This window comes from Pteronotus mesoamericanus, unplaced genomic scaffold (genome assembly GCF_021234165.1).
Source record: "Pteronotus mesoamericanus isolate MK-2021 breed Mesoamerican mustached bat unplaced genomic scaffold, CSHL_Meso_final scaffold_408, whole genome shotgun sequence".
In the NCBI taxonomy this organism is placed as follows: domain Eukaryota; kingdom Metazoa; phylum Chordata; class Mammalia; order Chiroptera; family Mormoopidae; genus Pteronotus; species Pteronotus mesoamericanus.
The window spans coordinates 3342508-3364036 of record NW_026555315.1 but is presented as its reverse complement, the minus strand read 5'-3'; the positions used below and the strand labels follow the sequence as shown (position 1 = coordinate 3364036).

General features: G+C 61.0%; 1 protein-coding gene across 1 annotated transcript in view; it reads left to right on the top strand.

Moving 5' to 3' along the window:
* Window positions 1–21529, top strand: part of MGAT5B (alpha-1,6-mannosylglycoprotein 6-beta-N-acetylglucosaminyltransferase B) — a 56437-nt gene that overhangs the window by 11535 nt on the left and 23373 nt on the right. Inside the window, exons 4-8 of the mRNA XM_054593343.1 lie at window positions 11636–11751; window positions 12289–12362; window positions 13186–13356; window positions 14059–14223; window positions 14901–15070. Of these exons, the coding sequence (XP_054449318.1) occupies window positions 11636–11751; window positions 12289–12362; window positions 13186–13356; window positions 14059–14223; window positions 14901–15070 (696 nt within the window). The remainder of the gene's footprint in view (window positions 1–11635; window positions 11752–12288; window positions 12363–13185; window positions 13357–14058; window positions 14224–14900; window positions 15071–21529) is intronic.

Below are 21529 nucleotides of genomic sequence, written 5' to 3'. Positions count from 1 at the left end.
CTTTGAGACAATTTGCCGAAAAGAGCTGTGTCTCAGCGAACGTATGTGACGTAAGAGCCAAGCGCCAGGCATTTCTGGAGAAAGAGGCCACCGCTCCCGATGGGAAGGCAGCAGGTTGAAGGGGCAGGGAACTTCCTGGACACGAGTGGATCTCACCCGCCCACCGGAAGCTCCGATCTTCACGGGGAGGCCTTACCTGGCGCCAGTCACGAGGCGCTGCCCAGACGGCCTCAGCCACACCACGTGCTCGCGGCTGCGTCCTGGAGACAGCCCCTAATGTGGGGGCAGCAGGCGCAGCGTGCATCCCAGGGCGGGGGGCGGGGAGAGGCCCGGGCCCGGCTCAGGCTGGCCTGGGTCGTGTCCTCGGATGACCTCCTCCAGCTCGGAGGGGCCGAGGCCCACAGGAGTCCAGGAACCTGCTTCCAGTGCACGGCTGTGAAGGGGCTGGGCCAGCTGGCTCCGGCGGAGCCCGCCTCCCCACCCGCGGGCTCAGTAAGCGTGTAGCGCATGCGTTCGATTATAACCGCTTGGCAAGACTTTTCATATCAATGAATTCACAACACGGGAAGAGGGCCCTTTCTTTGACCTTTGCTCTGACTCTTTTTGGTTTGTAAAACATAGACACTAAATGATAGCCCTGGAGCCCGGGATTCGATGTGTTACTGGAATCGAGAGCCCAGCCCGGTGGTTGGCTCCTGGGGGGAGCTCTGTGCCCGCGGGAAACTGGGCCTCGGCAAGGGGGCTTTACGGCCACGTGCTGGGTCCCCGTTTGATGCTGCCCCACCCTCCAGGGCCCGAGTATCTGACCAAATAAACTAAAGAGAGCCCCTCATGAGATACGTATTGGACCTACTAAGCGCTGGGGACACAGTGATATCCGTTGTCCTCATTCCTGTGCGGGAAACCCGAGAAGAAGAAACAAATGGGATGATGGGGATACTGACCTGTGCTCCGAAGGTTTGGCGGGGGGTGGGTGCCTGGGAAAGGGCTGGGAAGGCGCTTCCGAGCGGGTGATGTCTGAGCTCGACACCAAGGGAAGGAGCCAGCTGCAGGGGGCGCTGGGAGTGGAGATTTGAGGTGGGGAGAGCGGCCAGTGCACAGCACCCTGGGGTGGGAACCAGGGGCTGGTATGTTGGAAGTAAAGGACCAGCGTCCAGGCCAGTGCTGCAGACGGGGGGGAGGGTGGGAGAGGTCAGCAGGCAGGCGGCATGGGCTTCGGCAGCGCTGCTTGGGACCGTTGGGACGCTGTTTTAAGAGCTGTGGGAGGTTGGCCCCTGACGGCTACGTGAGGGACGGCTCGCGGACAGCAGGGAGGGAGGCAGAGGGGCCAGTGGCAGGGCCACAGGAGACGGTGGTGAAGGCGCGGGTCTCCCCAGGGGTTCACCGCTTCTCCCCTGGGGTTCCCTTTGGAGCGTGAGACCATTTCCTTCTTGTGGTCGTGGGTCGATCTGCTGTGATGCTGTGGCCGATCCCTGTGACTCAGCCTCTGGCCCCTTCTCTCGTCCCTCCCACTCGCCTGTCTGCCCCCAGCTGTGTGCCCACTCCCCTGCCTGCAGATCCAGCCCATGTCCCCACAGGTCTGTCCCCCGGGGCAGAGGGCGAGAGTCCCCTGTGGGGACTCTGCTGAACGTCCTGCTGTGGGCAGAGAGCTGAGGTCAGGCGTTCCTGGGCCCTGGGCACTGCTGCCGCCGGCACAGAGCGTGTGTCTCTGGGTTTCTCCCAGCTTGCCCGTCCCTCCCCGCCCTTCCTCCCCTCCTGGGGGAGCACACGCCACCGCCCAGCTCTGTCTCCAGAAATAGCCACAATCCGTCACGACCAACAGGGCCCTTCAGGCCCCGCAGGTGGAGCCATGCATTTCAGGAGCAGTGTTGCCGCCCTGGCTTCTGAGACAGAGCGGAGGGTGTGTCCGGGGCTGCGGCTGCTGCTCACTTCGCGACTCGGGGCGCCTCAACCCAGGCGCCGGCTGCGGTGGGCGCCGCCTCGGGAACTCAAACGCGGTCGCACCCATGACCTTGTTTTACCCTTAGGAAAGAGTCTTAGTTCCAGACACAGTTCTTTGACCTTGGTCTCTGAGGCCTTTTTCATAGTGTTAGAAAGTTGGCGCGACAAATCCTGAGCCCACAGTGAGGAAGGGTTTAGACTGGGCACCGCCGCGCCGGGGAGCTCAGGCCGCTGTTGGGAGCTGTGTGCACCGGGAGACGCGGGGATTTTCGTGGCAGGGGGAAATGTGAAAAAAGCAGTTATGTGATTATAAATAGAGTTGGACTACATAGCCTGTGAAACTCAATAAAAATAAAATACTGCAGAAAGGACGGCAGAAAGGAGGTACATCAAAATTCTTCTCTGTGGGTAATGAGATGAAGGTTTTTTCCCCCCATAAAAATTTGTTTTAAAAAGAAGCTTTATTTAAAAACTCAGAAATGCGTCTAGATCTCCCTAGCTTTTGGGGCTGCAGGGCCTGGAAGCAAAGCATCCCTGGGGGGGGGGGGCTCTGTGAGTGGGGGGGGCGGGGGCGGGGCAGGGGACACATGAGCTGTTAAGACAACTTCAGGCTCGGCTTTATTTTTTAATTTTTTTCTTTTTTCTTTTTTTAAAAAATATTTATTTATTTTTAGACGGAGGGGAAGGGAGGGAGAAAGGGGGAGAGAAACATAAATCTGCGGTTGCCTCTCGCACGCCCCCCCACTGGGGACCCAGCTTGCAACCCAGGCCTGTGCCCTGACTGGGAATCAAACCGGTGACTCTTCGGTTTGCTCAATCCACTGAGGCACACCAGCCAGGGCCGGGCTCGGCTTTAAAAGACTCACCTCCTGTCTCTCAGCACCTGGGCTGCACCCAGCCCGGGGTGTGCTCCTTCTTAAAGGGACGGCCTTGCCGTGACCTGTCTGGGAGCTTGTCCGCCTCCAGGGCTGGAGAGAGGCCGGCAGGCCGGGAGGGTGGGCGCCCGGGCGACGCCAGTCAGTCCTCCAGAGTGGAGACCCATCGAATGTGACAATAAATGTGAATGGGTTAAACATCCCAACCAAAGACACAGATGTGCCTTTTGTAAGACAGGCCTAAAACCAAATGAGTCAGAAACTGACAACAAAAGGAAAGGAGGACGTGTCTGGAAAACACAAATGGCCAAATGTGTAGACGGCCATGTTTATGTCGAACAAGCAAAATTGGAGGCAAAAGGGCGTTTAACGGACAAAGAATATGGGAAAAATGTCAACCTCACTAATAATAAAAATTCCACTTTTAAGAAAACAATTTAACTTATCAAGCTGGCAAATGTGTTTTAATTATACAACTTTTTTTAAAAAAGATTTTATTTTTAGAGAGAGGGAAAGGGAGGGAGAAAGAGGGAGAGAACTATCCATGTGCGGTTGCCTCTCACACGCCCCCTGCTGGGGACCAGGCCTGTGCCCTGACTGGGAATCGAACCGCCGACCCTTTGGTTCCCAGGCCGGTGCTAAATCCACTGAGCCACAGCAGCCAGGGCCAGTTATATAGTTTTTATCACTGAAGGTAAAACCAAATAGACACATCTTCTATACACTACTAATAAGACAACTGGAAAAGGATCAATACAGTATAACCTAACGATGAAATGTAACCACTGAAAATCATATTACAACTATTTAATGAATTGTCCTGGCCGGTGTGGCTCAGCTGGTTGGAGCATCATCCCGTAACCGAAAGGCTGCGGGTTTGACTCCTGCTCAGGGCACTGGCCTGGGTCGTGGCTTCGGCCCGCGATCCCCGGTCCCTGGTCTAGGCACGTACAGGATGCAGTCAGTCAGTGCTTCTCTCTCACATTGCTGTTTCTCTCTTTCCCTTCCTCTTTCTAAAAGCAATGAAAGAAATGTCCTCAGGTGACGATAAAAAAAAAAGTAAAAGAGACAAGATACAAGGCATAAACTGTGAGATCTCAGTGTGTCTTAAGTAAAATACACATGTGACGTGTTAAAAACATCCTCCAGGAGGAAGCTGGGCCCTGGAGTGGGGTTGGGGTGGGTGTTCAGTCCCCGCCTCCCGGTTCCAGCGCCCCCTTCTGACTCATTCACGGGCACCAATCCCTTCCCCACGTGACGGAGCCCCACGCAGTCCACCTCCAGCCCCGTTCCCCTCAGGAGTGAGAAGATATCTATTATCTATCATCTATATATATTTATATACATGCATATTTTTTGGTGCTCTTGCCTGGGGAGGGGCTGGCCGATCTGAGGTCCTCTGTTCCAAGCACCCCGCCCCCGGCACCAGGGGCTCTGGATGGGGGTGAAGAGGGGCTGAGAAAGAAGCAGTAAAAATGCAGTGAAGGCTGGGCCCTAGGGTGGGGGCTCCCTGTGTCCCGTGTGGTGTGTGTGAGGGGAGACAGACAGACAGGCCCGAGAGGACACCCGCCCCGCTGTGGCGCTCCGTTTCCGGCTGCGCGTGCTGGGTCTCCTGGTCTCTGTGTCTGCAGGCACCTGTGTGCGGGAGTCTCTGTGTTTTTACGGGAAAGTGACCAGTTTCCTAATAAAATAACAACTCCTAGCAAGCGCGCTGGCCAGCTGTGCCGAAATCGATACCCCGTTAATTGAATGCTACCCTCATAAATCATGGGAGGAACGTGAAATTCAACCTCCTTTCCCGGGTGTGCTGGGCAGCTCTTTGCGGAGCCAGGAGAATGATCGCGGAATAGGCGACGGCCTCGAGGGGTCGGGGGGGACAGGCCAGAGCCTCAGGGGACCTCTCGGAGCTGGTGTTGGGAGGGGAAGTGGCCATGGGCAGGAGCCAGAGTTCCCCGCTTGGCCCCGGCCCTGAGTTGGCGTCAGAACGTCCTGTGGCCAGAGGGAGGCCTGGAGCGCTGGCCGCCTCTTTGGGGGTCCTGGGGCAGTGCCCAGAAGCCGGCGGCTCCAGGTCAGCCTTGGGACCGGCCGACCCCGGGAGGGTGCTCGAGGTCGTGGGATACTCAGGCAAGGGGACTTCGCATACTAGGGACACCCCAGACTGGCCCCCAGGTAGGGAGAGCAGACTGCCCAGGGCCTGGACTGGCCTTCTTTTATTTTCTTAGTAGGAAGGGATGGTTGTGGCGGCATTTCTGGTGCTTAGTAGGTGTGCAAAAAACACCCAGACCCACGGCTCACACTCCGAGTACGGCTGACTTCTCTGCAGAAGCAGCGGGACGAGCAACGACAGGCCCGGCAGCCCCGGTTTTACCTCCTCCGGGCGGGGCCCGCCGGCGCGTGAGGTCCTGTCTAGCTCGGAGGTCCTGGGCTTTGGGCCTGCTCCCCCCGACCCTGGGCCGGTTCTCTGGGCCGCAGCGCCCCCAAGGAGGTCAATGTGAAGGGTTCAGGCACACCGAGGGCGGCTCCACCAGGCAGGGCCAGCGAGGCTCCCGGGGGGCACCGGTCAGCCCTTCCCCTGGGGCAGGGCAGCGGCGGCCTCCCCAGGAGGTGCCCGCAGACCCCAGGCCAGCGCCCCCCGCCCCCCGCGGGGCTGTGGCAGACCCTCGCGTCTCAGTCTGCCGTGGGCGCCCCTCTCTGACCAGCCCTGGGCCTCCATTCCTGCAGCCCCAGCAGGAGCCCGCCATTCAGGCTCTCCTGCGTTAACTGCCCTTTGCTTTTCCAGTGCACGCACCAGAGATAGAAGAGGGAAGCAATGAGAATGAGCTGTGAGCGGGAAGGTCGGAGGGCTCTCTGTCCTCTGCGTCCTCTGTGTCAGCGGAAGGGAAGGACGGTGGGCGGGGGGGAGGGGCGGCAGCGGGTGAAAGGCAGACGGCACCGTCCCATGTCCCCCCTACCTGGGCAGACAGAGTTCCAGGTTTGAGCCCTGGCAACAGGCTCTGCAGGGCTAGGGTGGGCGTTGCCAGGGAAACTCCTTCTGCCAGAACTTTTCTGCCTCTACCATCTGCCGTTGGCTGTTATCCCAGTAGAAGCAGCCCTGAGGGTCCCGCCCCGTGATGTCACTTCACTGAGCGGGGAGGACCTGCGGCCTTTTGCCCAGTCATAGCCTTGGTCCTGATGTCCTGCCCCCCGTGCCCACCTTTAGGCACAGAGCCCTCCCAGGGGCGCTGCCTCGCCGCCCGCTGTGGGCGCCCGCTGCCTGGGCCAGGCGGTGGGCTCCCCTGAGGCAACCCCACTATGCCCCAGGGCAGCTTTGCCTGAAGGCTCGAGTCCCGTGATCCGGCCATGGCTCCAGGCTGCCTCCCAGCCGAGGACACTGGCCCGGGGCCCTTGCAGGGGCTGTAACCTCTGCACGTGTCCAGGCGTTTGCCCGGGCGGCTGGAGCCCCTGTCCTCCAGCCACGCCGGCCGCTTGGCCTCCCACCCCCCGCCCCCCGACCCCCTGCCAGCGGCTTCTCCCACAGGCCCCTCAGCAGCATGGTGGCCATCTCAGCATGAACCCCCCCACCCCGGCCCCGGCTGGGACCCGGTTTCCTGCGTCATAGCTGTGTGACCCTGAGCATGGACCTCGACGTTGCTGCACCTCGGTTTCTTCGCCTGCACCTTGGGGCCGTTAAAAGGAATCATGATGTCAGGAGCGTGAACGGAGACAGTGTGTGTAAGGAGCTTGGCAAGGGAGTGCTCCCTGGTGGCTGCTTCACTGTCATTGTCATACGCAGTGTTCTTCTCACACCCTCCCCACCGTCGGGGAGAAGCCCGGCCTCCCTGAGCCACATCTGGACCGCAGGGCCCTTCCTCTTGGAAAAACGCTGAAAATGGTATGAGCTCCTGGGGCTGCTACCAAAGCACCGCACGCGGAGCGCAGTCCCACCGCGGCGGAGGCCGGGGGTCCGCGATCGGGGGCCCGCGGGGCGTCTGCGGGGCCGCGCTGCCCTCGGAGGCTTCTGGGAAGGGTCTGTTGAGCGCAGCCTCCCTGGCCTCCGCCCGCAGTGCGCGTCTGCGTCCAGGCCGCCCTGTGTGTAAGGGCCCCAGTCATGCTGGGATCGGGGCTTACCCTGCGCCAGTGTGACCTCGGGTTCCCTTCACTACTTTTATCTGAAAGGGCCCGATGTTCAAATAAGGGTACTTTAAACGTTTTTAAAAATACATTTATTGGTTTTTGAGCGAGGAAAGGGGAGAGGGACAAAGAGAGACTCCAGTGTGAGAGAGAACCCTTGACTGGCTGCCTCGCGCGCACGCGGACCAGGGCTCAAACCCGAAACCCGGGCCCGCGCCCGGCCGGGGACCGAGCGCTCCCCGTTTTAGTGCGTGGGACAAATGCTCCAACCCACTGAGCACCCAGGCGGGGCCAAATAAGGTTGCTGGGGGCTAGGACGCATAAATTAAGAGGGCGCAAGGTAACCAATAGCAACATTACATTTTATTGGTAGAAAGGCAAATATATTAACATGACATTTAAAACATTTTTTTGACCTTCAGCCCTGGCTGCTGTGGCTCAGTGGACCGAGTGCCGGCCTGCGAACCAAAGGGTCACCAGTGTGATTTCCAGTTAGGGCACCTGCCTGGGTTGAGGGCCAGGTCCCCGGGGCGGGGGTGGGGAGGGGTGGTGCATGAGAGGCAACCACACATGGATGTTTCTCTCCCTTTCTCCCTCCCTTCCCCTCTGTCTAAAAATAAATAAATAAGTAAATAAATAAAAATAATGAAAACAAATAAAATCTTTTAAAAAATTTAAAAAAAATTTTTTTTAACCTTCAACTTTCCCCCTGATTTTTAAGGAAATGAAAACATTTCCCTGGACCCCTGAAAGCATTGTGGGCTCCGGTCCTTCACCCCCTAGGTCTAAGGAGAAATCCGCCCTGTCACCACCGTGATCCCACGGTGACCCCGCCACGGCTCTGGGTTCCTGGGGGCCCCGTTGGCTGGAGGCAGCTGCAGGCCGCTGTCCCAGTCCACCCCCCTCCCCGTTTTCTTTTCCTGGGTCATGGGTGTGCTGTGGTTTGAGGTCTCACAGCATCTACTTTTATTATTGTGGGGAAAAAAAGCGCCCTGGCTCAGTGGGTTGAGCACCGGCCTGCGAACCAAACGGTCGCCAGTTCAATTCCCAGTCAGGGCTCCTGCCTGGGTTGTGGGCCAGGTCCCCGGTGAGGGGTGCTCGAGAGGCAACCACACACGGATGTTTCTCTCCCTCTCTTTCTCCTTCCCTTCCCCTCTCTCTAAAAATAAATAAATAAAATCTTTAAAAAAAAGAAATAAAAAGCTTCTCAGAGACAGAAGCCTAATCATATATTATTTGAAAATAGAAAATGTGCACAAATGCTAAGTCCAGTATAATAATAGTGACGCTGAGAATTCTGTTCCGAACAAGTTGAACTTGTTCAATCAGACAGATGCCGTCTGCACTATTTAAAGCCTGAGCTAGTGACATGTTTGATGCAAAAGCGCTTGTCGCGTGAAAGTTGCTGAATCCCCGCCCCCCCCCCCCAAAGTAAAGTGCTTGGCTCTGTAATTAGACGTACGACCCTCCCTCTCGGGGAGGAGGTGACGGCTCTTGGTAGGGGGTGGCAGCGTCTCCAGCATTTATTCAGCGCCCGCTACATGCCAAGCATCGTACATTCAGCCTGGCATCTAATCCTTCCAGCCACTCTGAGAGGTGGTTGATCGGCTCCAGGTTTCATCGGAGCCGACCCCTGAGTTCAGAGAGGTTGGGAACTGGCCCCAGGTCACACAGCAGTCCAGGGGAGGCAGGGTTTGAACCAAGGGCCTCGGACTCTGAGGCCCCGTTCTTCCCAATAAGTCGCTGAATCATGTGGCGTCACTGCCCCGGGGCTTGAGAAGTCAAGGTTCCCCCCACCCCCACCCACCTCCTGTGGTTCTTCATCTCCAGGGAGAGGGGCACAGGTCGGAGGAAAGTTCACGGGTGGGGGTGGGGGTGGGGAGGAAGGGAGAACCTGGACTCACTTTCTGTGACGGGTTAAAAGCCACTCCCTCTCAGTTTTGCAGGTGGTGATTGTATGGGCGTCCTGGCCACACGCTGAGAGGCTTAACACGACGGACTCGATTCTGTCTCAGTCTCGAAGCCTGAAGTCAGGCTGTCTGCCAGCCTCGGGCCTCCGAAGGCTCCCGGGGAGAGCCCGCCCCGGCCCCTCCCTGGCCGCGCTCACACCGCTGCGGTCCCTGCCCCCATCGTCACGCGGCCGTCTCCTCCCTGTGTGTCTTCAGGCGTCCTTCCTGTAAGGACACCCGTCATTCAGCTTAGGGCCACCCTCATCCACTGTTCCCTCAACGACTCACATCTGCAGAAACCCCGTTTCCCAATAAGGCCACGTTCTGAGGTTCCGGGTGGCTGTGAATTTTGGGGGACGCTGTGCAACCCAGCAAAGGGATGGCGCCCTGGGCGCGAGGCCCGTGCCGGACAGCGTCAAGCTCCACAGCGAAAGGTCGTCCCTGCCCTTGAACACTCAGGAGTCCCTTGGGGGTTTCAAGCTGCCAGCCACTCACAGTCACAGCCCGGGGTGTGGGGGCTCAGAGAGGGGGCCTGGCTCCTGCGGGGACAGGGCGTGGAGCAGAGCCGCCGCGGAAGGGCGCCTGCAGGAAGAAGGCGGGGCCCCTTCCAATGTCTCTGCGGCCCTGACAGAAGCTCAGGCTGGTCCCTGGCTCCCGTTAGAAGTCGGGAAGGGCTCTGGTCCTTCCCCGCCCCAACCCTGACCCAGCAGCCGTGTGGTTCTGGCCTCTGCCCTGGGGCCACCTCCTTCGGTCACCTAAGTAATCCTTCCTGTCAGAGGAGTGCCCGTCCCGCCTCCCTTGGGTTGTGGGGCGCAGTTCCACCACCCGCGGGACTTCTCTGGGAGCCCCGCGGACGTCAGGGACAGCGGCCCCTTCTCAGGCCTGACCCAGGCGTTCCCAGGGGGTGCGGGTCAGCCCGACAGGCGAACATTGGTCCTGGAGGGGCAGGCCTGCCTTTCACATGGCAGCGGGCCCTGGCGTGTGAACGGATAAGCAGAACATCCCTGGGGTTGATGTTCCAAGAGAGCGGAGCAAGTGGGAGTAAAAACGTCTAAAAAGCAGCAATAATGAAAAAAGGTCGGGAGTCCCTGGGCAGCTGAAGTTTCCTCGGCTGCAGCTGTGACCGGCCCATGGCGCGCGCGGTAGCGTGGCTGGCACGTTCGGGGCTTGCCTCGCCGGCTGCTGCGGCGCGGGCCGTGGGCTCCGTCCTGAAAGAGGAGGACGCCGTGGTCCCAAGGGGGCGGGAGACTCGCCCAGGGTCACGCAGCCCGTGAGAGGCAGGCCTGCCGCGCGTCTCCTTGCGTGTGCTGGTGAACGGAAGGCGCCCGACTGCTCTCTTCCTGACAGCGTCTGAGGAAGCATCCTCGCGTCCTCCTGCCCGGGGGCCTTCGGAGCAGGAGAACCATTTGCCTTTTTAAATCTCACTCTTATTTGGAACCTCGCAGGAGACCGTCGTGGGTTCGGTTGTCTTTTGGAAACATGTTGAAGCCCTAACCCCAGGGCCTGTGAGAGGGATCTTACATGGAAACAGGGACTTTGCCGATGCGATCCAGTCAGGATGAGATTGTGCTGGATGTGGGCGGGCTGGGCCCGAGCCCAGTGACCGGCGTCCTTAGAGGAAGAGGAGATGGGCACACGGGGAAGGCCAAGGGAAGACAGAGACGGTGGGGCAATGCAGCCACAGCCAGGGAGCTCCAGGACAGCGGCCCCCCCCAGGAGTGGAGCGCAGCCTGAGCAGACCCTCCCCCGGAGCCCGCAGGAGGTGCCAGCCCTGCCCGACCTGGACCTCAGACCCCTGGCCTTCCCTGGTGGGCAAGGTCGCCCGCCCCGAAGAGAAGGGGCGCAGGTTTCCCAGCACCGAGAGCCCAGGTTGCAAAGATCCTCCTTCCTGGAATTACACGCGGCGGTGAAGACTCGGTTCTCATAAAGGGAGAAACGGAGCTTAAAGTGGGTCTCGAAGCCAGAAGACAAGGTGAGAGTCAAGGGCACGGAATTAGTGCGCTCAGAACAGCAAGCAACTTCCAGAGAAAGGCCTCGGGGTCGTCCGGCCCCACGCCGCCCCCCGCCCCCTCCCCATGCCGGCAGAGCGAGCGCTGCCTCACTAGGAGCGTTCGCGCCCAGATACGCACTGCGGGTGACCTCTGGTAAACCTCGGAGTTCAGTGGTAATCGACACAGGAAATAAACTCTCCCAAAATACAGGCCACATGAGTATGGCGGCGGGGGGCAGGGGGGAGGCCCTTTACGTTCGTGGCAGCAAGGGCGTTTCAGATCCTGGAAGAACTCATTCTCGGAACCCAATGATAATTTACTAGCGGTTTAATAGCTGGCAAGTCTCCAGGCTGCTTGCGATGGAATTTATTTTGGCATGGTACTGTCCTTCTGGGAGGAAAGAGAGAAACCGAGCTGGGGCAGCTGGCCGTGCCTGGTCCAAGGGCCTGGGTCCCCCGGAGGCCCCGGGACTGGTCCGGTCCTGGTTCTCGAGTGGAATTTCCCAGCTGCCTCGGCCTCAGGCTCTGCCCTTTGACCTGTGTGCGGACAGGGCTCCACCCGTGCTGTGATGTGCGTGCTCTGGTGGCTGGAGCCCCTCCAGCCAGGTGGGGGCTGGCAGACGGCTCGCTTCCTGGCCAGGCTTCATCTGCCACGCATTTCCAGTCAGTGCAGGGTGGCGGGACCCCCGCAGTCCCCGGTCCCGCGGCTCTGCTCGCTGGTGGGGTCCCCTGGGAAGACCCTGCCACTCGGCCCCGGTTTCTGCCAGCAGGTTGCCCCCTGGGGCCGGCCTCATGGAGCGGATCCAGGCCATCGCCCAGAACGTCTCGGACATCGCCGTGAAGGTGGACCAGATCCTGCGCCACAGCCTTCTCCTGCACAGCAAGGGTGGGGGCCGGGGCTGCCGCTGCACCCAGGGGCCAGTGTGCCGGATGGAACGCCCGGGGTGGGGACTTCTCCCTCAGTAGCTCCCTAGGCACCCAGTGGGCGACTCAGGGTTCACGCGTCCCTGCTTGGCACGAGGGTGCTGAGGACAGCGGAGGTCCCTGGAGACTCAGGGCCCCCTCCATTCCCCTTGATGTGGGAGCAGCAGCCTGGGGCTGCAGGTCCAACCTCAGCCCCCCGAAAAAGGTGGGGTGCATTCGGGAGGGTGCATGAAGTCTGCCCATCCAGGCAGCCGGTCCATCATCATTCAGGCCAGCTCTTCTCTGGGCCTGAACCCCCGAAGGAGGGTGGGGCGGTGGCAGAGGGGGCCGCCCAGGCCTGGGGATGCCCTGGGGTGGCCTTTCAGGTGTGAAACCTTAGGCTGAAGGCTGTGTCAGCTCCCGCCCTTCCCCTGCCCCCGCCACCAGCCGCTCCTCTGACCGCCAGGCTCCATCCCTGTCGCAGACCCAGGTCCTCAGCAAGGTGACCTTCTCTCCGCAGTGTCTGAAGGCCGGCGGGACCAGTGTGAGGCGCCCAGTGACCCCAAGTTCCCTGACTGCTCGGGGAAGGTGGAGGTGAGGCCCGGGGCTGCGGGGGTGAGCGGTGACCAGGAAGGGGGTTCCTCCGTGGGGGCCGTGCCCCAGGAGCGCTGAGGGGTTCCGCCGCCCACCCACAGGGCCTCTCGCCCAGGCCCCTGACCCTGACCCTGACCTTGACCTCGGCACCAGCTGGCAAAGGCCAAGCTCAGGGGAACTGCTTCTCTGCCTGGCCCACCAACCCGTTTTCAGTACTTTTTTATAGCAAACGAGCTATTAAATACACATGTACTACCACCCGTAGCCTGACTCCCAACCAGCGCAGAGACGGAGCGGACTTGGTTTCTCCGCTCGTCCCCCGTGGTCTGAGCGGCTGGACCAAGAGCCCTTGGGGCCTCCTCCCGGGACCTATGGCTGAGGGAGCCTGCCCCTCACAGGCCAGTGCGTGGCTGTGAAAGCCCGGTCCTCACTGGTTCTGAAGTCCCGAAAAGGGTGGGGCAGTGGCCCTGAGGTGGCTTCTTCGGTGACCGCGCCGTGTCGCTGTGGCTGGGTCCCGCCCCAGCCCGCGCCCCGCCTCCTCCGAGGCTGCTCCTGACCTTGCTTCAGGCGAGTCCAGCCAGGCCATGAGCTGCTGCCCCTGCCCCGCGTCCCGTCCTGGCTTTGTTTCCCCAGGGCCCTCCTCTTTGTGGGCCGGGGGGATGGTGGTCCAGCCCGGCCTCCCCTGAGGCCCTCGGTGGCCAAGATGGGGGCATCTCTAGGGTGGCCCCGTTGGCCCCATCGGGGGGGACTGAGGGAGCCCAGGGTCACGTGGGCAGGGGGCGCGCCAAGCGCGGGCTCCTGGCCCAGGCTGGCGTCTTCGCAGTGGATGCGCGCGCGCTGGACCTCGGACCCCTGCTACGCCTTCTTCGGGGTGGACGGCACCGAGTGCTCCTTCCTCGTCTACCTCAGCGAGGTCGAGTGGTTCTGCCCCCCGCTGCCCTGGAGGAACCAGACGGCCGCCCGGGCGGCCCCCAAGGCCCTCCCCAAAGTCCAGGTAGGCCTGCGAGGTGGGTGGCCGGTGACGGGTCGGGGGGCCGTTCGCCTGGGCTCCTCAGGCTGACACACCATTGCCCCGGTAAAACGAGGCCAGCGTCTCTGCCTGGTGGGCGCGCAGGCCCCGGCCCGCCCTGCTGGATGGGGAGCCGCCTGGGAGTGCCCGTCCGCCTCCGGGGGATGCGGCGAAGCTGGGCCTGCTCGAGGGGCGGCCGGCGCCCTGGAGGCCCCCCCTTAGCCGACTAGAGCAGTAGCAGTGGTGGCTGGTTCTTCTGGAAACCTTCCCGTGTGCCAGATACTTTGTCCCTGAGCCTCCCCTCAGCCCTCAGGTGCTCACATTTAACAGGGATCTCGAGAGCTGAGCTGGTTCAAGGCATAGTTGCTCGGCCCGGCTGCCCTGGCGTTCAAGCCGCTGCCCTGACCGCCACCCTCTCTGCCTCCTGGGAGCACCTGGGATCCCTGGGAACTGTCACTGCCGAGCACCTCCTGGGGGGCTCAGGACAGGCCAGCTTGGCTGGGGGGAGGGAGCAGGGACCCCACCGTGGGGGCCGGCACGCCCCCCGGGAAGGGCGAGGAGGCCGGAGCAGGCCCAGCCTCACGCGGAGGGTGCCAGCCCCGTCCTCGGGGCAGCAGGCGGCGGCGGTGGCAGTTGCACAGCTGCAGGCCTCCGAGTTCGAGAGCCGAGCGCTGGGCTCCCCTCCAGGCAGTTTTCCGGAGCAACTTGTCCCACCTCCTGGAGCTGATGGGCAGCGGGAAGGAGTCTCTCATCTTCATGAAGAAACGGACCAGGCAGCTCACGGCCCAGTGGGCGACGGCCGCCCAGCGCCTGGCGCGGAAGCTGGGGGGCGTCCAGAGGGACCAGAAGCAGGTACCTGACCCCCTCTCTGCGTTCAGGGAGTTGAGCTCAGGGGGCTTGGGGAATGAGCCCAGGGCCCCAGGGCCCCAGAGCCCCAAGTGGACACCGGTCTGCCCTCGAGAGAGTCTCATAGAACTTATTTGAATTTGAGCCAGAAGGGGGAGGGGAGGCAAAGACAGGATAGAGGCAGGTGGTGGCCCTGGGCCCTTTCAGATTCGGGAAAGAAAGACACGCTCCCCCCCTGCCCCCCGAAAGGTCCTGCATTCCGCAGACATCTCATTCTTGCTGGGCGGAAATGTGGCATTTGTCTGGAATGTTGGGAGTAACGTAACCTGTTTGGGGAGGGCTCATCGGTCCGTCCGTCCGTCCATCCATCCACCCATCCAGTAAATACTTACCTGACTCTCACATCGCCCTGTCTGTTTCTTTCAGAGTCCCTATCATTTCATGAAATTCTCTCTTGTCTGTGTTCACTGTTGTCTCCTCTTCCATCCGGAACGTAAGCGCCCTGAGGGCCGGACGTGACCGCCGTGTTTGCCTGGGCGCCGGGTGCGGGGCCTCCACCTCTTGGTCCCGCCCGCAGGACAGAAGGCGCCCGCCCGGGCCCGGCTGCCGCTGGCCGGGCCTCCCCGGGGTGGCAGGGCCGAGTGCCATCGCTCCTCTGCGCTGACCTCCCGTGTCGCCCACAGATCCTCGTCCACATCGGCTTCCTGACGGAGGAGTCTGGGGACGTGTTCAGCCCGAGGGTGCTGAAGGGCGGGCCCCTGGGGGAGATGGTGCAGTGGGCGGACATCCTGGCCGCTCTGTACGTCCTGGGCCACGGCCTGCGGGTCACAGTGTCCCTGAAGGAGCTGCAGAGGTGAGTGCTGGGGGCGGGAGCCCCTCCCTGAGGTGCTCCGGGGCCGCATGGGCGCTGCCACCCACCCGGCCACTCCCCTCCCCTGCGGGGATTCCCAGCCACGGCTGGGATGCACCCGGGAAGCGCATTTTCACTGCGCTGTTCCCTCCATGGAATTCTACCCCCGCCCCCCGGGCAGACAGCCCTGGAGTCCCTGCTGCAGCTGACACACACTGGCTCGTGGAGCTGAGCCGCGTCCCCTCGGCCCGCCACCCTGGTGGCTCGGAGCGCCTCGGAGTTCTTTTCCGGAGCTGGGCTCCTTCCTGGGCCTGCCTGCGGGGTGGGGGCCAGTAAGCCCCAGAGGCTGGTGGGTGGGCCGGTGCCGCCTGTGCTCGCCTCTCCGGGGTCCCTCCGAGGCCGCTGGAGGCGGAGACGGGGCATTGGAGGCGTGGAGCTGTGTGCGCGCCACTGTGATTAGGCTTGTTTCTAACTTCCAGATCTGTGACGTATAGAAATATGTACAGTCTTTCTCCTTTTACTTATTAATGTTTGCTATTTGGTACCTACAAAAATATATGTAACATAGGAAGCACAAGAAGAGGTGGAAGTCCCAGGACTCTCACCCATCCCCCTGCCTCCCTGGGGCGAGCCTGCCATTCGGATTTTGTGTTTGTCATTCCTTTGCTTTGTAGGGAAAAAAAAATTTTTTTTTAACCTAGTCCTGTATCCATCAATAATACATGGCTTAGTTGTATTTTGGTTTGGTCTTGAGCTTTGTAAACACGGCATCTACTCGCTCTCTTCGCCTGGTGGTTGGTGTTTCGGGGGTTCGTCCACGGCGCTGCAAGGAGCTCCCGGCCATTTCGTTTCACCGCTACCCAGAGACCGTAATGACCCATCAGCTCTTCCTGTCTGTGTGGGGTCTGTCCTGGTTTTACAAGTTACTCGGGATGATGCTGTGGGGACATCCTTGTGCACGTTACCTGGTGTACCTGAGTCAGAATTATTCTTGGACATAAACTTAGGCGAGCGTTTCTTGAGATGGAGGGCGTGTGGAAATTCAGCTTTTCCCCAAGCGATGGCACGCATTCAGTCCCGCCCGGGAGGCTCCCCGTGGGCCCCTCCCCGTGCACCCTCAGCGTCACGAGGCTCCCAGACAGAGGGCCCTGGCGACGGAGGAGGCCGAGCATCCGCCGTGTGTTTGTCTGTCTGCCTTCCTCGTGGAGAAATGCCCACGTGTGCCACTTGCCCACTTTCCTGCTGGGTTGTTTATTGTTTCCTCATGGAGCTGTAGGAGTTCTTTATATATGAGTGGTATGAATCCTGCATGAGTTACGTGTGTTTAAAACTCTTCTAATTTGTGGACTGTCTTGGTGATTTCTTTATGGTTTTTTTAATCCTCATCTGAGGACGTGCCATTGATTGTAGAGAGAGGGGTAGGGAGGGAGAGAGGGAAAGAAACATCGATCGGTTACCTCTCGTACGCACCTGACTGGGGACTGAACCTGCAGCCTAGGCCTGTGCCCTGACCAGAAATCGAACCAGCGACCTTTCTGTTTATGGGACGATGCTCCAACTCACTCAGCCATGCCGGCCAGGGCAAGGCCTTGATTTTAATGTAATCAGAATTGTCCACCTTTTCCTTTACAGTTCAGGAATTTGTTCGGGGCAGATTTCGGCTCCCCTTTTATTGGCATTTGGGGGAGAGCCCCGGGTGCACCTGAGGACGGCCCGGTGTCGTAGGCGCCTTTCCTTCAGCCCGCGGGGCTCCTTCGGGTGGTTTCTAAGCGAGAACGTCATTCCTGTCCGGAGCCCCCAGCACTTCGATGGTCTGTTGGTCCTCGGTGTCTCTCTCTTCCTGGTCAGTGTTTCGTCCTGGCCGCAACGCTGATGCTCGGCAGCACATGGTGCTGGGGAGAGGAGGCCGCTGCCGGGGACAGAGCCACACCACCATCTGCGGTCAGACATCCGCCAGTCCCCCGGGTGGACCTGCGCATCGGGAGCAGCCCTGCCGCGCGGGAGCACGAGGCTGAGATTGGGTTGCACTGTGAGGCCACTGGATGGCCTGGCGGTTTGAAGGTTCTCACGCCTGTGGCTCGGGTGCACAGCGGCGGAGTCGTCCTTTTAGGCCGGTGCGCGTGAGGAGGGCGGCAGGGGCCGAGGGGCTGCAGGGGTGTGCAGCCTTGGGGAGCACAGTCCCAGGTTCTGGGAGGGCAGTGTCCCCTTGAAATAGCACCCGCGCCCGCTCTGGCTGAAAGGCACCTGAGCTGGAAAGACCCGGGCAGGGAGCTGTCCCCCGGTGCTGGTGCTGAGAGAGGGAACCAGCGCGACGCTCCTGCCGCATGCACCCCAGTGGCATTTCGTGGTCAGACCAAGCTGTTCACACTGCGCGGGCCCCTCGGAGCCCGCGTGCTTACTCGCCGCCCGCCAGGCTGCTCACGGCCCGGCGCCCAACCCCGGCTCCCCTGGACCAAGAGCACCGGCCCGCTGCCTCTGGAGCAGAGCGCTGTAGGGAGGGGCGGCGAGCGTTCGCATCTTTCCGTGGCCTTGAAGCTCCCCGCAGGGAGGTCAGATGGGGCGAGCGTGCGGAGGAGGGAGAACAGGGACCCGGTGTGTGGGAGGCCAGCGGAGTCTTGGACAACACCTGGATGGCGCAGCCAGAGCCTGTGAGTGGCCATGGCCAGACCTGCCTCAGGCAGAGCAGCAAGCAAGGGGCCAGGGCCCCGTCCCCTGGGTCACCAGACACCCCAAGATGCAGTGTGGGACAGCCCAGGGTCCTCATCCCAGGCCCTGCCGCCCGAAGTCCTCAGGTGGGTGTGGAGCACCCTTTGGTCGGCGTCGCTGACACCTCGCGCCATGTCAGGGTTCGATGAACTCACATTTACCAGACAGCCTTCAGCTTGGCTCCCCCTTCTGACCCTGCGTCTTCTGGGGCCAGAGAGGTGAGCGCTTCCGTCCTTCACTGCTCGCTCGGGGACTGGGAAGGCTTGTCCCTGGCTTGTGACAGCTCAGCGCCACGCCTAGAGGGTCGCCTTCCGTGACAGCAGGGGAAGGTGAAAAGCCTGCCTGAGAGGCAGGAGTTTAACTCCGTGGTTCGGCTTCTCAGCCCATGCTGGGGTGTCGCCTCTTCCAGCCTGCACCCCGGGCCCTGACCTGCCCAGAGCGCTTCCTGCCCGCCTGGCCACCCCGGGGCCTGGCGCTGAGCTGTGGTCGGCGGGGCTGCCATTGCCTGTCACCGGGCCAGAGCAGGGAAGGCAGGGGTCGCCGCCCTGGGAGGCCCTGAAAGCCAGGCCCTGGGGGGGTGCCAGGGGCTGGAACCCCCCGCTGCCGTCTCCTTCACTGCACACGTGTGCCCACAGGGGCGCATGCATGCGTGCCGCTGTGCAGAACCATGCGTGCGCACCTGCATATATGTCCGTGTGTGCGTATGTGCTGTGCATGCCCCACATGTGTACACACACAGAAGCACTCCCTGCACACCTCTACACACATGCAACCCCCCCCCGTGCATGACAGGCACCCCACTGCTCATGTGTGCCCACACAGGCACACACATCCTACATGCACACACGCAGGCACACCCCCCACGCACACCCCACAGAGAATCCGCACCTTCCCACCAACCCATCGCTTCGGCCCAGGCCTGTCTGGATTGGAAATTCGCAGAAGCAGGGGCTCCGGGAGAGGTCGCCCCATCTCCCTTGTGCGACGTGTGAAGTGGGCAGGCCCCACGTGTGCTCGGCCGGCTGTGCCCTGGGTCCCCTGAGGGGTGTGGGCGCATGTGAATGCTCGCGCTCGGGCAGGGCAGACTTGCCTTAACAGCTCAGCTACCTCCGGGAACAGCCTCAGGAAGGCGCTTTCGCAACCCGTTACCAGATATAATTTTAAAGCACTAAAATAATGAAAAGAAACAATGAAAGCCACCTTACCCAGAGAACCTTGTAGAGCATCAAGTTTTCAAAGCTCCCCAGGTGCTCTCAAGAGCGGTGAGGGTTGAGACGGGACTAGTCAGGGCTGTAGCCTCGCTGAGCGCCCCTCCCCCCACAGGCCTCATCAGGAGCGGCTCTAGCTCTGGTGCTGGGACATTATAGAACGTGTGAACTGGTCTCCATGGCTTATTCAAAAGAGCTGTCCTCTGTGTCCCCAGTGCAGGGCCTGGGGGACAGGATGGGGAGCCTGGGGTGAGGGTTCAGGGACCCGGAAGATTTGTGGAAAGAGCCTGCATTTGTGGACCCAAAAGCACTCCTGGTACCGTGGTCGCGGGGGCGGGGCCAAGCGGCGGGGGCGGGCCAAGGAGGGCGCCCTGGGAGGTGGCCCGGGCAGTGGGGGTTCTCAGGCTTCTCCCAGGGCTTCGGTGGGACCCTGCCGGCCTGGCACGTGCCCTGTGCCAGGCCCTTCCTCGTCGGTCCCTCCCCATGACGGGTGTAGTCCCAGGCGCTGAGCTCCTCCAGCTCCTCGCGTGCTGGGACTGCTGCCGTGATGCACGGAGCTCCTTCCTTCCAGTCGCGATTCCAGCACTGACTGCACTGGTTTGCTAGACTCGCGGTAGCAGGCACCGCCGGCTGGGTGGCTTATCCTCCCAGTGTGGAGGGGGGTGTGGGATCCAGGTCTCGGCAGGGTCGGTTCCTTCCGGGGCTGGGGGCGGGGGTTCTCCCCAGGTGCGGGTGGTTTGTTGGAGATCTTTGGCATTCGCTGGCTTGCGGATGCATCACCCCGATCTCTGCCTTCATCTTCACGTGGCCTTCTCTTTGTGTGCACATGTGTGCCCAAATTTCTCTTTTTTTGTTAAAAAAAAAAAAGATTTTATTTATTTATTTTTAGAAAGAGCGGAAGGGAGGGAGAGAAACATCGATGTGTGGCTGCCTCTCACACGCCCCCTACTGGGGGCCTGGCCTGCTACCCAGGCCTGTGCCCTGACTGGGAATCGAACCAGCGACCTTCTAGTTCGCAGGCTGGCGCTCACTCTACTGAGGCACACCAGCCAGGGCCGGGATTTCTCTTCTCAGAAGGACGCCTGTCATAATTGGCTTAGGGCCCATCCTAGAGACCTCATGTCAACTTGATTGCCTCTGTAAAGACCTCTCTCCAAATAACGTCACATTCTGGGGTCCTGGAGGTTAGGATTCCAACATATGAATTTGGGGCAGGGGACACAGTGCAACCCATGGCATGAGGGTGACCGTTTGAGCCAGAAGGGGCTTGTGGGCAGAGGGACTGCGGGATGCTCGCGTCAGTCGCCGAGGCTCTGCCGGAGGAGGCAGAGCCCCGCCCGCCCCATCTTCCAGCCTCAGGGAGCCGTTCCATGGGAGCAGCACCAGGTTAATTTGAAAATAGGTCAACGGGATGTGAAGGTAATCTGAATTCTGAAAGTCGCAGCTTGGCGTCTGCAGCAGAAACGTCTCCCCGGGCTGGCGAAATGACCCGTGTGGGGAAGGCCGCAGGACAAAGACGCTGCCTGTACGTTTGTTGCAGTTTATTCACAGATGTTCGCAGCAGATGTCTTGGCCACCGACGAAGCAGCAGAGCTGGACGGAGGCGCCGCTTTGCTCTGCTCCTCGCGTTTCGGTGTTTTAATTAACTGGCTCACTGGAGTGATGTTGGGGGCGATGCGCAGAGCCCGCAGCCGGCTTTGCTGCAGCTCGAGGTTTCCGGGGTGGGAGGGGGGATGTCGGCGGCCCAGCCCGTGACCGCCCGCGCGCGGCGGGGAGGAGGAGGGGCGAGGCCGGAGCCCCGGCGGCCGCAGCCCGTGTTGCCCTCACAAGTGCCCGGATCCGTAGCAGGCGTGTTAAAGTTGAGCCCTTCCTCTCCGCACTCTCAGAATTGGCTGTGTGCATCAATTTTATTTGCATAATTTCAAGCGTCATTAATAGTACATGGCATGAGGAAAAATTACTGAGCTCTTTCTTCCTCCACCCATGAGTGAAATCGGGTTTTGTAGAAAATTAGTTGACTTAACTGGCAAATGATGGAAGCTGGAGAGCAGAGCGTTTGAGGAAGGGAGTCAAGGAGGGGGAACCCTTGGCGTGGAGCGTGCGGCCCCGGTGAAAATCTGTGTCCTGGCCTTTTTGTTTGTTCGGGGTGTGCTCAAGGGAAACACCGGTGAAGGTCTCCAGAGATGGAGTAAAGCAGGGCCCACATGCTGCTCGGCCCAGCTCGGCCAAGCTGCAGCCGGCAAACCCTCTGCGGGGCCGGCCGACACAGGCAGCCGGGTTTGAACCCGCTCGGGTCAGGCTCTGACGCAGGCCGAGCCGGGCGGAACTAGCAAGCTCCAAGCAGCCCCCGGGTGGACCGTGCGGCCATTCTCTGAGGGCAGAAGAAGAGAGAAGCTCGGGTTTGGGGGACTCCGGGGCAGACCTTGAATTTGGGTTCAGACATGTTGGGTTAGAGGTGCCCACGTGGATGGCAGGGGGCGATGGGCCCCGGGCCCAGGTTGGAGACAGCCCCTCAGCAGCCGAGGGCAGCCCCGCGCCGGCGTCAGCG